General features: G+C 37.6%; 2 protein-coding genes across 4 annotated transcripts; one reads left to right on the plus strand and one right to left on the minus strand.

Moving 5' to 3' along the window:
- LOC18781084 lies at nucleotides 4,917-7,718 on the plus strand. Of its 3 annotated transcripts, XM_007213230.2 has the most exons (3): nucleotides 4,917-5,159; nucleotides 5,273-5,394; nucleotides 6,215-7,718. In XM_007213230.2, exon 3 carries the CDS (start codon nucleotides 6,236-6,238, stop codon nucleotides 7,496-7,498), a length of 1,263 nt encoding a protein of 420 aa, XP_007213292.1. In that variant the 5' UTR covers nucleotides 4,917-5,159; nucleotides 5,273-5,394; nucleotides 6,215-6,235; the 3' UTR covers nucleotides 7,499-7,718. The 3 variants fall into 3 exon arrangements, with proteins under 3 accessions (XP_007213292.1, XP_020418693.1, XP_007213293.1); XM_020563104.1 differs by lacking the exon at nucleotides 5,273-5,394; XM_007213231.2 differs by lacking the exons at nucleotides 4,917-5,159; nucleotides 5,273-5,394 and adding an exon at nucleotides 5,424-5,689.
- LOC18780041 (protein TORNADO 1) lies at nucleotides 8,212-13,167 on the minus strand. The gene is made up of 3 exons (XM_020563092.1): nucleotides 11,484-13,167; nucleotides 10,142-11,385; nucleotides 8,212-9,703 (listed from the first exon to the last, which is right to left on the minus strand). Exons 1-3 carry the CDS (start codon nucleotides 12,985-12,987, stop codon nucleotides 8,303-8,305), a joined length of 4,149 nt encoding a protein of 1,382 aa, XP_020418681.1. The 5' UTR covers nucleotides 12,988-13,167; the 3' UTR covers nucleotides 8,212-8,302.

Below are 13,288 nucleotides of genomic sequence, written 5' to 3' on the forward strand. Positions count from 1 at the left end.
AATTTTCAACATCTCCATCTCTATCTTTCATTCATTAACTTATCTACACACATATATATATATATATATATACACATACATAAATAGTACACTCCTTTTGTTGAGAGATCTTTCAAATAAATGACACCCATTAGAATTCCTTACGAATTTTTTTCAACGATCTAAACCATTTATCGGAAACCATTTCGATATCTTATTGTGTCCTACAAAATCAATAAACATGATGCTTCAAAAAAGTACTAAAATTTCAATAATTCAATTGAGTGGTCAAATGATATCGAATTCAAATAATTTTTTTGTGTGGTAGAGATGATCTTTGAATGAGTATATACAAAATACATGATTTGAATTAGTAAAATATAATACGAAGTAGACCATACAAAAGTGTCTCTCAAATAAACTTCTTTGAAGAATCCCTCAACTGAAACTTCCTGTAAATATATATATATATATATATATTATTGGATTTGATCTCTAGAAGAGTCAAGATTTGCTGACATTAATTTCTTTAAAGACAACAAGAAGCAGCACCTGACAAAGCACATAAAGATGGACCTCAATTTTTGTTAGCACTGTCAGAGTGTCATGCAATGCAACTCAACTTGTACACAAAAACTACAGCTTCTTTGGTAACTAGTGGAGGCAAGAAAGTTAAAGGCTTAAGCCAACGGGAAGAGTTCAACAGTTTACCTTTTCTTTCTCCCCATAGCAAACGAATCTTTATATCAAATTGAGTAATGCTATTTCCACCATCTACTCATCCCATGTTTTATCTAGAAGTCACATGTCTTGCTAATACAGTTGCAGATGCGCTAATTAATACTGAACATGAAGAAAAAAAGTAGATGAAATTAATGCGTAAGAAGAGGACGATAAAAGTATCACTTTATTATAAATCTCAATAACCATACCTAACAAAAATCAAATTTGAACTCACCAATTTGTTGACAGAAAAGCTAATTTAGTGGTGGGATTAGTTGAAGATTATTTTAGTGTATGAAGGTAGTACTTTGGCATCTTTAGCATTGTTTGTATGAGAACACATTTCAAAAGCCTCATACGTCAATTACGGCATTGCATACTCCCAAAAGCTAAAAACACCGTCTGTGCATATGAGTAATGACAAACGACCCACACTTTAGTTCACGAAATTATATCCAAACAGGTCTCAGTCTCATCCATCCACATCACTCTTAAAATAAAATATAAAATAAAGGCAAACAAAAAGACAAATGACTCAATGAGGGAGAAGATAGATGGGTTTTCTTCCATCTTTATCAAGAGGAGACTCTCTTTTTTCTCCCCAAACGTCACCCTTGAGGAAAAAAAAAATTGGAAAAGGAGAGGTCTAGTAGGCAATTGCATTGGTTTTTCTTCAAAGTTCTACTTTGGATGGATTGTATATTGTCAAAGAGATGGTTATGGATCATTGAATAGTGGTCACTTGGTGACCCCATCAAAAGAATTTCATGAATTGAAAAAAAAATAAAATCAAACGAGCTCACCCTAGTTAGTCACTGATTTTTGCCGTTTTGGCTTCGGAATGGGAACTTTAGTTTGAATAATGCAACAAAAGACCTATGAGAAGCCGTTACCCAACAAAAAATTTAAGACCTATGAGAGGCATGCTATGGCCTATATGGCCCATTAAACCAAAGGGAGATATTAGAAATAGACCAGAAAAAGAATGTCGGTTACAGTGAAAGTGAACATGAAACGAATTATAAACTCAAAATATCTTGAATTTAAAAACGTATGAGACAAAAAGACTTCAAATTTATCTAATATATGATATAGTTTGCAAACGATTGATTGTATTGTATATATAATTGTTAAGATTTGAGAGGGACAGTTTTGTAGCTCACCATTAACAACATCGATATTGCATTGAGTTTAATTATCTGTTTAGTACGTGTGGGGTTTTATATAAAAGAAATCGATGTCATTAGAAGTTGAGCATTAATTATACGAGATTTTCTATTTTGTTAAGTTTTCGATGTGGGATTGTGTGTATTCTTCAATAATAATTTGTAGTAAGGTTAAAAACTTATATTTAAGAAAATAACGTTTCTCATTATCCAAACAAAAATTGAAAAAGTTGATGCTTTCTTCATTTTTAGTGGAGGCCTTTTGCTCTGCTTTTTCTCTTTTTTTTTTCTTTTATCATTGTGGATGGCTCATGAAAGAAATTAAACTAATTTATAATGCTTAAGAGCACAACAACAAGGCTTTCCACTTTTTAGTTTTTGTTTATTTCATTATCCAATAAAAAAGGTGTGACTATTGTTGTGTCAATACTAATCAAGCCCCTCGATTTACAACACGTGTATTTGTTTTCTTGCAATCGGAGGATGTTCTTTCTTCCACGTCGTATTCCTTTCCCTTGTTTGTCTTTTTATTGAGCCCTTTCTGCAGCATAGTTGTGTAGGCCTTCTATTGATCCAATAGTGAAGCCACGCATCTTGATTATTCAAGTTCGTGAATTCCTACCAGATACAATAAAGAAACTCAATTTAGTATTTTCGGTAACCTTTCATTTGGAGAAGATAAATAAACATGAAATTTGAATAAAAGTGAGAGTTTATAAATTGACATACACGAATTCTCTTGTTTCGATTCATTAGTAACAAAATTTAGAAATTTTATGTGAAAAAAGTTTGGAATTTTTGAAAGTCATAAATTACAACTTTAAATTCAATTGAAATAGTGGAATTTTAATAAATGAAAACCATGTACACCATCATCACCAACATGTCTACCAAAAGATAAACGTTATATTTCTTGTTTAAATTCCATTTATGCTTTTAGGGTAGCCAAAGAATAAAGTTAACAAAAAGGGGGTAATTTGTAACAACTTAAAAAGGGGCTAAGATCCTCTTTGTAAGTCCTCAAAGAGGTCTTGGTATGCCCTGACCCTGGGATGAGATAGCCTCCCCTCCCCCTAAATTTTTAAAAACCCAAAAATAAAGTTTACAAATACTAGAACATTAGTTTCTATCATTTTGAATTTCATTATTTTTTTAATTCCTTAGTAATTTTAACTTTCCACCTTTAATGCAAGTAATAGTATTTAGTTGTGACAATCCTCTGGATGACTTAGGGCATGTTTATGTATCAGTAATGGAGAAATTAAGGAATCAGAGAATTTAGGAATCGGGAAACTACTGAATCGGCATGAGAAGAATCATTCCCATTAAGCTGTTTACTAAACATATGAAATTAGCAAAGGAATGAGGTTGATTCCCATTGTTATTGTTTACTAACTTTCATGAATTAGAATCTAAATTAATTTTATTACTAAAATGCCCTACACATTTTCACTACAACACATATATAATTCTCAAATTGGCGAAGGAGACCAAACTAATCCTGCAGCAAACCAGTAAGGCGGTATAAACATGAGGAATCAATATGCTGAGCAAGATGAACAACAAGAGTCCAGTTCAATAATAATGTTAATAACACATTTGCCCAGAGCCAATTTCAAACGAAAAAATAAACTCTAATAAATATTTATCTTTCACCTACGTAACTAGTAAACAATCAAATAATAATAACTTGCATAATCTTCATACGATTAAATACATGGAACTTCTTAGAACTGAGTTTTTATTTTTTTTAGGGTTGGAGCGTCTTGGAACTTATGGCGTGAGTTTTTATTTTTTTTAGGGTTTGAGTGTTTTGAAATTATGGTAATGTGGTAAGGGTATTTTTGGAAGTTATCAAGAGAAAACAGGAATGAGAATCATATCGACTACTCCCCCCTAGTTGATCTGATACCTAGTTTTGAGGGGATGTGATTACGGATTTTGAGATGGGATCCACTTATTTTTACATTCCTGATTGCAAGTAAACGCATGGGAAGTCAAGAATGGAAATCATTCACTTTCCCCCCATACCCATTACTGATATGTAAACATGCCTTTAATGTTGCCTTTTGATTTAGATACAAGCGATATTAGAAGAGGGAGGGAATCAAACCTAGGATTTCGGATACATGAGTAAATGCTTTTAACAACTTGAGCCGCAAGCCCATTGCATTATTTTTTAATACGGTGTTGGGAGGAGTGCGATATCCATGTATTTAATTATATGCATGTGTTTTTTTTTTTTTCTACAAAACGATATTCTAAACTGCTCTAATGTATGGCGAGGAGATTTTAGATTGAAGGCATTTTTTTATCACATGTTTTGCCTTCATTTAATTTTGGATACTACTTGCCTCCTTAATGGTAAAGAGATACTCCTCTTCATGCGAATCACAGTTTGACATATATGCAAAAATAATTCATCTAAAATACCAACAAAAAAAAAAAACTTATGCACACATATCAAACTACTATTGGCAAAAATATAAAAACTTTTACTTACCTGATAAGGAGGAAAGTATTTTCCTTTAATTTTTGGTCAATGTGATTTGATTTTGCTCAATTTGGTGTATGTGTTTGATTTTGTTAGTAATTTAAGAACAATTTTGGATTAATAAAATCATTGTCCTCAAAAAATAACGTATAAAGTGTAATTTTTTTATTTCATCTCACCTATTGTTGTCACTAGCTAAAGTTTGATGGGCAATAAAATTCCCAAATGGACAATTAACTTTCATTTTCAGCACAAAAGAGGAAAGCAAAAGAGAAACACATCAAACAGGAAGCATCCGGAGACTGACATAAATCACCATAAAAAGAGAGCGCACAGTAGACAAGTCATCTGTTTCATGTCCCACCAACAGGCGCACTCAAATCTTCGTTGATTGGTCTGCCTATGACCTACGCGTGGGACGGTGTTTCTGCAAGCCCATCTCCTTTGGATCATTAAAAAAAACAAAAACACAATAAAAATCTCAAAGTGAAAAAGGAAAAAAGTAAGAAAAAAAAAAGAGTACTGGAAAAGATATTTATATATATATATATACTCGTGCAGTACACAACTACAGAGGCTTTCCGACAAGCTTCAACCCACAGCTGAATTTTCCATTAGATTATTATTCTTCCTTCTTTGTCCCCTTTTACTTTGTACTAGCAGCTTCACAAAGTTTGCTTCTTTAGCAGGAGCAACAACAGTATCGTCTCGATTGATGAACTGAGTCTTGGACGGATCGTCAATTGGAGCCACAGATTTCAAGCTATCCATTTGACTTTGGAGCTAAAGAGCCAAAGGTAAGGGGAAAAGATAACAAACAAACCCATCTCAGCTTTTCTTTATTATATTGTCAAGATACTTTTTATTTTATTTTTATCGCAATTGGTTAATTCTATGTGGCTTTTTGAAGGTTTCAAAGGTGGAATTTTAAAGGGTTTGATTTTAGAATCCTGTGGCACGATCTGGGTCACTGTGCTTCCTTTCCCTGTTTCACTCCCTTGGATTCCGGTGGTGGTGTTTTTCCGTAGAAAAGTAGGTATCTTTATTGGACTCTGTAAATATCTTGCATTATTGTTAAAGGGCTTGCTTGTTTTTAAGTTTTGGGGTTGTGGGTTTTGGAGAAGCTCACTAGTGAAGTGTTTATTTGGGGGTTTTGAGAATTTCACTCATCCTCATCTCAGCTCAATCTTGGTTTTGTTTTTGTGGGTTTGGTTCTCAGTTCTGGGTTTTGTCTGTTTTTGGTTGATTTCTTGGTTACGACATAGTTTCATCGATAATTATGTGTTAGTACACCAGTTCTTCTGAGTTAGCTTTGCTTAATTTCAAGGTAAGGTTCGGTGTCTGGGCCTTGAACTTGTTAACGTGGGTTTTGGTCTCCGATTTACAAGAAATTTGTGTTTACTTCTATATCAGGCCGAAGTTTTGGGTTTCTGTATTCTTCAGTATCTGGTGTTGCTTAATTTTTTGGTTTGGGTTTTGTGGGTTTTTCTGAAAGTTCATTATTGTAATGTTTGGCGTCTGCATTCTAAATTTTGATAATTTGTGTTAGTTTCAGGACATTCTGAGATTTAGATTTGTGGGTCTGGTGGCCCGTATCGTAGAAGGTCACAATTTGGCTTGGACTTGAGGCCTAGGGTTTAGCCAAATTTCTAATTTCTAATTTATGCTTTAGGGTTTTCTATTTTGGAATTGGCTTTTTGTTATAATATATAAATTTGTCCTCAATTTTGCTTAATCCCTGAGCCGGTCTTCCGAATTAACTATCTGAGTCTAAAGTTAAAGCTTTCTACTTAAAATCTTAAATTGGAGTTACTTGAGTTTTTTCAGAAAGATCTTTGTTGTGCCTTTTCAGGTTCCTTTCCTGGGTGTTTTCATGGCTTCCCCTCAATCTGTTGTGTCTCCATTCAAAGGCTCTGTTGTTGCTGTGCCTGAGAAGCAGAAATCCAACTTCTTCATCCGTACCGCTGGGCCTTCATCCAATGGAACTGATGCCAATAGAAAGGAAGCCATGGTTTGTAATTCAGAGAATTCCATTGGTGTTCTTGAGGTTTACGTTCATCAGGCCAGGGACATCCACAACATCTGCATATACCACAAGCAAGATGTTTATGCTAAGCTATGCCTGACAAGTGATCCAGAAAACACAGTCTCCACCAAAACCATTAATGGTGGTGGTAGAAATCCAGTCTTCAATGACAATGTCCAGCTCAATGTCCGGACTGTTGATTCCTCCCTCAAATGCGAGATTTGGATGCTGAGCAGGGTGAAGAATTATCTTGAAGATCAGTTGCTGGGGTTTGCTTTGGTTCCTTTGTCAGAGGTCCTCGTCAAGAATGGGAAGTTAGAGAAAGAGTTCTCTCTTTCTTCAACTGATCTGTTTCATTCCCCAGCAGGGTTTGTCCAATTGTCTCTCTCATATGCTGGAGATTCACCAGACGTAATGCCTCTGGCCTCAAATCCTATTGTGCAGGACTCAGAGATAGCCGAGCTTCCTTGTGAATTAGATAAGTTAGAGTTCCCAGATCCGAACATTGACAATGAAGACCAGAGAATGGTTTCAGAGTATATTAAGATCCCATCTTCAGAATTTGAGTCTCACAGCTCTGAGAGCTTGGTCACTGCTGAAACTGAAAATCAGCTTAGTTCAGAAGTGGGTGTTCATGCTATAGAAAGCTTCTCGACCACTGCTTTTGAGTCTATCCAGGTTCCAAAGCTTGATTCTCCCCCAAGCAGTGTGTCAACTAATGGTGCTTCATCTCCTTCAGTCCAGGCTAGCTCAGAGTCATGTGATGCTCCATCAGCTTCAGAATCTCCAAACCAGGAACAAATATCGGCCCCAGGAGAGAAAAAAGTGGATAAAGATGGTGAGACTGATTCGTCTAATGGGGTGCCAAGTGATGCATTTGCAAAACCTACTGTCACTGTCACTGTTCCTGAGCAGCAGGTGGTGCAGCAGGATTTTGTAGACATGTACATGAAAAGCATGCAGCAATTCACCGAGTCTTTGGCAAAAATGAAGCTTCCTTTGGACCTTGAATCACCAACCAGTTCAGGAAATTCGAGCACTGATCAGAAAATGCAGACACCAAAGAACAGCGGTTCCCGTGTGTTTTATGGGAGTAGGGCTTTCTTCTGAACTTTTGTTTCACAGGTTCAGAGGAAGACACAGGTGACTTTAGATTTTTAGATAACTAGTAATGAAATGTAATAATGTTCTATGTATTGTGTTGTTTCCCTTTGTATGTCGAGATGCTTTAGATGACAGGAAATCTTGACTTGTACCTGTTTAAAGCTTTGTTCTATCACCAACTTGCTATTAGTATATATGAACTACCATGACATCTTTCCCCTTTGTAGCTGCTTTTTTATTTGAACCTTTAATTATTGAGATAATCAAATTCCATCTAACTATTTAGGGCCCATGATGTTTATAATCATGACTCAGATTATGATCCCACATTCACATGGTGATTTACAGCAAAAAGTTTGTAAGGCCAAAACATTGACATGATTTGTTTAGAATCCACCAGATCTACTCTAAAAAGGGCAAAAAAAAATCCACCAGATCTTATCCATCTCCATCAATATGACTTGGACAAATTTAGTTAATCTGCACTTAATTGATAAATCTCTTGTACAAGTTGATATTTTTGTGCCTATTATAATGTAGGTGAAAATTATAGGTTTAATTATGTTAATATCAGGTTAAGTATAATTAGACAACATGGTCTAAGAAAGCCAAAAACACCATTCTGTCAGTTAATACTTGCTATATAAACTTCAGTAGCAAAAGACCATACTGCAAAGCAAGACTCAAAAGTCCATACTGCAAAGCAAGACTCAAAAGTCTGAACATTGAAGGGGAAAATGACTTTTTATCTAGAAAACATCAAAGGGGAAATGACTTTTATTTATCATAAACATTTAGATGCAAAGTTTTTCAAAGTGGCACTTCAATTATTTCATGTGCTCTGAGGTTAATATGCCTCCTACAGATCCATGCAATCTGACCATCATCTCTGTACCTCACTCTCCATAAACCAAACTTCTCTGCTATATCCTTTCCAGTTGAGCATCTCCGGTCCCTTAGGAAATCCAGAACCCATTGTTGTGCTGTTCTTTGATCTTGCTGGATATCTCTTGAGCTTTCTGCAGCCCTACTTCTGTTCCTTCCCTCTGCACGCCCAATTGCTGCAGCCCCGACAGCACCGGCAGCAACTGCTCCTGCTGCTCCATAAAGGAGGGAAGAATCAGCCAGGTGGGCAACTTCCCTGCTTAAATCAGGTATCATTTCGCCCATGCCAGCGGCTAGATGGGCTCCAATCTTGAGAGCAAATGTAAGCAGTTTCATGAACTTTGTGGTGTATGGTGCCAAAGACTTCACGGTCCTGTTATCAACCTGCATCATTTCACACCCTACCTGATCTTCAACAACATGCATTTCTCGTCGAAATTCACATAACATGTGCAGTCGAAGAGCATTCATGCCAGGAATCATGGTGGTGACCAATCTCCTTGAGTAGTTTTCTGTTCTAACAAAGTAGAACATATTCGGTACTTTCCTCTCTTCAATTTGGACATTGTATGTCACAAGGTAATTGACTTTGCGATGAAGCTCAGACAGGAGTCTATGTTCATAATATCTCAGCCCCTGGATCTCCTGTTTCAAGTCTCTGATTTCTTGCTCTATGATCTTCAGTCTCTGCAAAACTGCTTCAACCCCTTTGGCAATTCCACCAAAAGTTGGATCAACTTTGTCAGGCTGGTCACTTGTTGATAAAGCATTCTCTGGTCCATCCGGGTCGTTCTCAGCTGGGATTTGCAGTTCCTGAGCAAGGTTGTATAGGTCATGATATCTCCGGTGCAGTACTTCACGGAAGTCATCATCTGATAGGAGGTCTCGGGCCAAATCAAAACCAGCTCTTAGGATTTGCCTTCCGGAGTCGGAGATTGGATCCCAGGTGTGCTGGTAATCATACATGCTGTCCGCAGGAACAGAAAGCAATGCCTGTTTTAATTGTTGCAATGAAGCAAATTGTGTTTTCCTGTATCTGGGAGGTGTGAGATTTTGCACACATTCTGGTCTTATCACATTTTCAGTCAAGGTGATACCATGGCAGAGGCTATGAATTGCTGGTATTATAAGCTGCTGGATGAACCTAAGGGTTTCTGTCAGGTTCTTGGTAGAGCATGCGAGGACATCAATATAGTAACCCAGCTGTCCTCCCAATTCTACTCTGATATAGATTCCATTTATATTTATGGAGATTAGGTACTTCTCAAGACTGTAAGTCGCTCCATGTTGGTTCTTCAAGGCCATGATTCTGTTATGCAGATGCACCTGGGTTTTCAAACAGATGAAGTTTGATAAGAACATAGACAGAATCAAATATAACTGTGTGGAATGTTCTTCACATTGTAGCCATGGAATTGCTAGCCCCAAGGTACATGAACCCGCACTGCTGTTTGTGATAAACACAGGAATGCACATGCATCGGTGCATTATTTGGAACTAGAGTAAAGCTTTGCCTTAACATTTGACTCCAGTTCAGTTCTTGGCAATATTGTATACAGTATTTAGCAATTCACATGACTCATTAGGCATATGACAATTTTGGTATTAAAGTTGAGATATTCAAAGCAGATAGCTAGGCTATCTTATCAGTTTGTACTTAGGTTACTTTAGGATAATGTCACTCATAAAATCTAAAATAATTGAAAGATGAAAATAAACAAAACTTGAGGAGCAAGTAACAAAGAAGATTGGGGAAACTCTTGCCTGTAATCTAGGAAAGAAGCCTGGTGTGAGGAACATGTGGCTTGAATCATCACATTCAAGATGCCTCCCCGCATAAAGGTACTCAGGGCTGCTTAATTGCCATCTTTGTGGCTTTCCTCTTCCTTCTTCGAGAATTGAGGGGATCAAGAGCAAGGAATTAGGATCTGATGGGTCTTGTTCATAGCATAATTCCAGTTTGAGCATCATTCTCACAAGGTCACTGGCCTCTAAGTTCTCAAAAACCTTTGAACCCATTCCAGGAATCGGACTCTGTAAGCTTCCTCTTAGAATCTTCTCCAAATCCTTCTTGCTGATGAATCCATTATTCTCTGTGGAGCTTTGATTTCTTGCATCCAGTCTTATTAGTTGGCCAAGCACCTCACCACAGAACCACTCACACTCTAAGATTAGAAACCCCAGTTCATCAAAATAAATTACCTCTCCTATGTGATGAAGACAAGTAGCAACAACCCGCCGCCTCATTTCCACCTTCTCTTTGTTGTCATGTCTCGATCGAATTCTTAAGGATGGAACCTTGACTTGGCATAGCTCATTAAACTCCTTCCACTGCATAGCTGGCTTGTTGTAGTTCTCTGATCTCCAATCTGATAATATTTGTGTCAGATCATTGCAAAGCTGATAGATTCTTGGGACTCTTTGAAGAACTGTCTTGCTTGTCTTTAGAAGGTGATGAGTGAGTTTACTCACTGATGCTGATGATCTTGCATCAACTGTGAACACTGTTGGGTAGAAGTCAACGAATCCCTGGAACTTGTCTCGCAATCTCTGAATTGAGTTAACTGCAACCTGCAAGTTTTGTGATGGCTGATTGATTTTGTCATAGTGCGTGAGTACGACTGTTACATTTGGTAGCATGCATTGCTGCACAGCCCTTCTTGAATTTGAGACTATGAACCTGAGCCAATACTGAAGGTCCTCTTCTATCTCCATTGGGTTCTTTGGTTCTCTGTTGTTTGGTTTCCTAAATAAACTGGATATGATGACAAAGAATGATGCACTACCATGCCCTGGGAACATGAGATCATGGAGAGAATAGAATTCATGCTGACCAGCAAGATTCCATATTGAAATCTTTGTGTCCTCATCTTTGAAAGTTTTAATCTTCATTCCAACTGTTCTAACAGCTTGCTCAACTGGGTTCACTAGAGATCTTACCTGGTCCACATAGGAAATCTTTGAAGAAGAGAAACTCTGCAATATGGAGTTGCACAATGTAGACTTACCTGCAACTCGAAATCCGAAAACATTTTAGGAGACAACATGTGCTTCAAGACAATCAAAATTTACAAACAAAAGTTAGATACTTTAACTTCAGAGTTACCTGCATATTCTTGTCCACAGAAAAATGCTCTACAACTCTTGGGTACTGTAAGTGGCATGTCCTTAAGCAAATCCATTTCTGGTTCAGGCCTCCCATTCTGGCCTAATCTTTGATAAATCCCGTCGGTCTTTCCTGAGTTTTGCAGTGGTGTTCTTGCAAGATCAATATTTTCAATCCAAGGATTTACCTGTAATGTTTCCATGATTGCCTGCCGGACCAACTCTCCTTGAACACCCTTGCAGCCCTGTAAAGATAAGTGTCTCAAGGCAGCATTCTTCTCCAAACTTTTGAAGAGTTTAACAAAGTCATCTGATCTTAAACTCTCATCATCATATATCCCTAACCGAGTCAAACTTTCGTTGGTCGTCAGCATCAGTAAAATGGCTGCAAGTCCCTCCCTTCCAATCTTGGTTCTTCCACCTCCAAATGTGACGGATTTTAAAGTAATGTTTGCTTGATACTGCAGGGCAGAGAACCTGCTCAGAGGACAGAGTAAATGTTCAACTCCTATACCTCCGAACGCATTTCCATCTAAATACAAGCTCTCCAAACTCTGATTCTTGAAGAGTCCAGCTGCTACATACACAACTCCTTTATCTTTCAGGCAAGTTTTGGACAAGTTTACCTCTTTGAGGCTGTGATTCTGTTCCAAAACCCATCGAAACTCCTTAGCCCATCTTGATTTCAGCCGGACACCAGTCATGTCGAGTGACTTGACAGTTGAGTTCCACCCGAGAGCACAGGAAACCCGGCAAGCGCCTGAAAGGTCGAGCCTGTAAATTCGAAGTGTGCTATTCTCAGGTAGAAACTCAACCACCTTAGAACTTCTTTCTCCATTTTCTCCACTCCAAACATGGACTTCCATAGTCCTATTCCTTGCTAACACTGCAGAAATAAGTGGAGTTGCAGTGATCGAATACGAGTCAAATATTGTCAACAGCTTCAGTGTTGAGTTCACTTCAATCATCTTTGAGAGCTCTTCTGCGCCTTTTGACCCAATGGAGTCTTCCCATATCTGTAGCTCCTCCAAGCTCTCATTCACCTTAAGAGCAGAAGCAAGAAATCCAGCTCCAGCAGACCCAATAGCCGATTCAGAAAACATTATCTCTTTGATCACTCTATTTCTCTTCAGAATCTCAGACAACTCTGACAGGCGTTGTTTGTCAAATCTGTTTCTCTTGAACACAACTTGCTTGACGTTTGAACAACTCTCAAGCAACACAGCAAGATTGCGAAGTTGTTGTAGTTCCCATTCAATCTGGTGGAACTCCAAGTTTCTGAGAAGCAGCTGGTTGGTTTTGGCTGTTCCCAAAACTGTGAGGAACTGTGAAAAGTAAGAGAGGCTGTCTTTTGAAATGTTTATGTTGATGGAGCTTTCTGTTTCCTGGTAGCAGCCAGAAGTGGGCTGAGAAAGGTAGAAGGAGATGTTGTGTAGGTTGAGGCTTTCTGATTTGATGGCTTCCAGAGCCCATTGGAGATCTTTGAGATTCTGGTTTGTTGCCATTGCTAGAGCAGGAACTCTTTTGACCTTTAGAAACTATATAACAAGAAAGTAGCCATATCTTCTGGATCAAAACAGCATCAGTGGCATTTTTGAAAAGTTAAGCATACTCTTGATTTTGACAACTGTTGTGCAATATAATAAACTCTTAATGGTTAAAAAGATTGCCTAACCGCGTATTCTTTTTGGGTGTAATGGTCCAACTTGTGACTTTTTCTGTCTGATTGGCAATGTAATGCATGACAGAAAGAATTCATTGAGCCTTTTACGGTGAGGGCATTTTATGATTCGTATTCTCTACTTC

This window comes from Prunus persica, chromosome G4 (assembly GCF_000346465.2).
Source record: "Prunus persica cultivar Lovell chromosome G4, Prunus_persica_NCBIv2, whole genome shotgun sequence".
Taxonomy (NCBI): Eukaryota; Viridiplantae; Streptophyta; class Magnoliopsida; order Rosales; family Rosaceae; genus Prunus; species Prunus persica.

Bases quoted from the DNA above. Each gene is read 5' to 3' on its own strand.
- LOC18781084 (XM_007213230.2), top strand. From the start codon at position 6,236: ATGGCTTCCCCTCAATCTGTTGTGTCTCCATTCAAAGGCTCTGTTGTT.
- LOC18780041 (XM_020563092.1), bottom strand. From the start codon at position 12,987: ATGGCAACAAACCAGAATCTCAAAGATCTCCAATGGGCTCTGGAAGCC. The intron at 11,386-11,483 runs GTAACTCTGAAG...TTCGAGTTGCAG, and splicing joins CTGTGGACAAGAATATGCAG to GTAAGTCTACATTGTGCAAC. The intron at 9,704-10,141 runs GCAAGAGTTTCC...TTGAAAACCCAG, and splicing joins GCTTCTTTCCTAGATTACAG to GTGCATCTGCATAACAGAAT.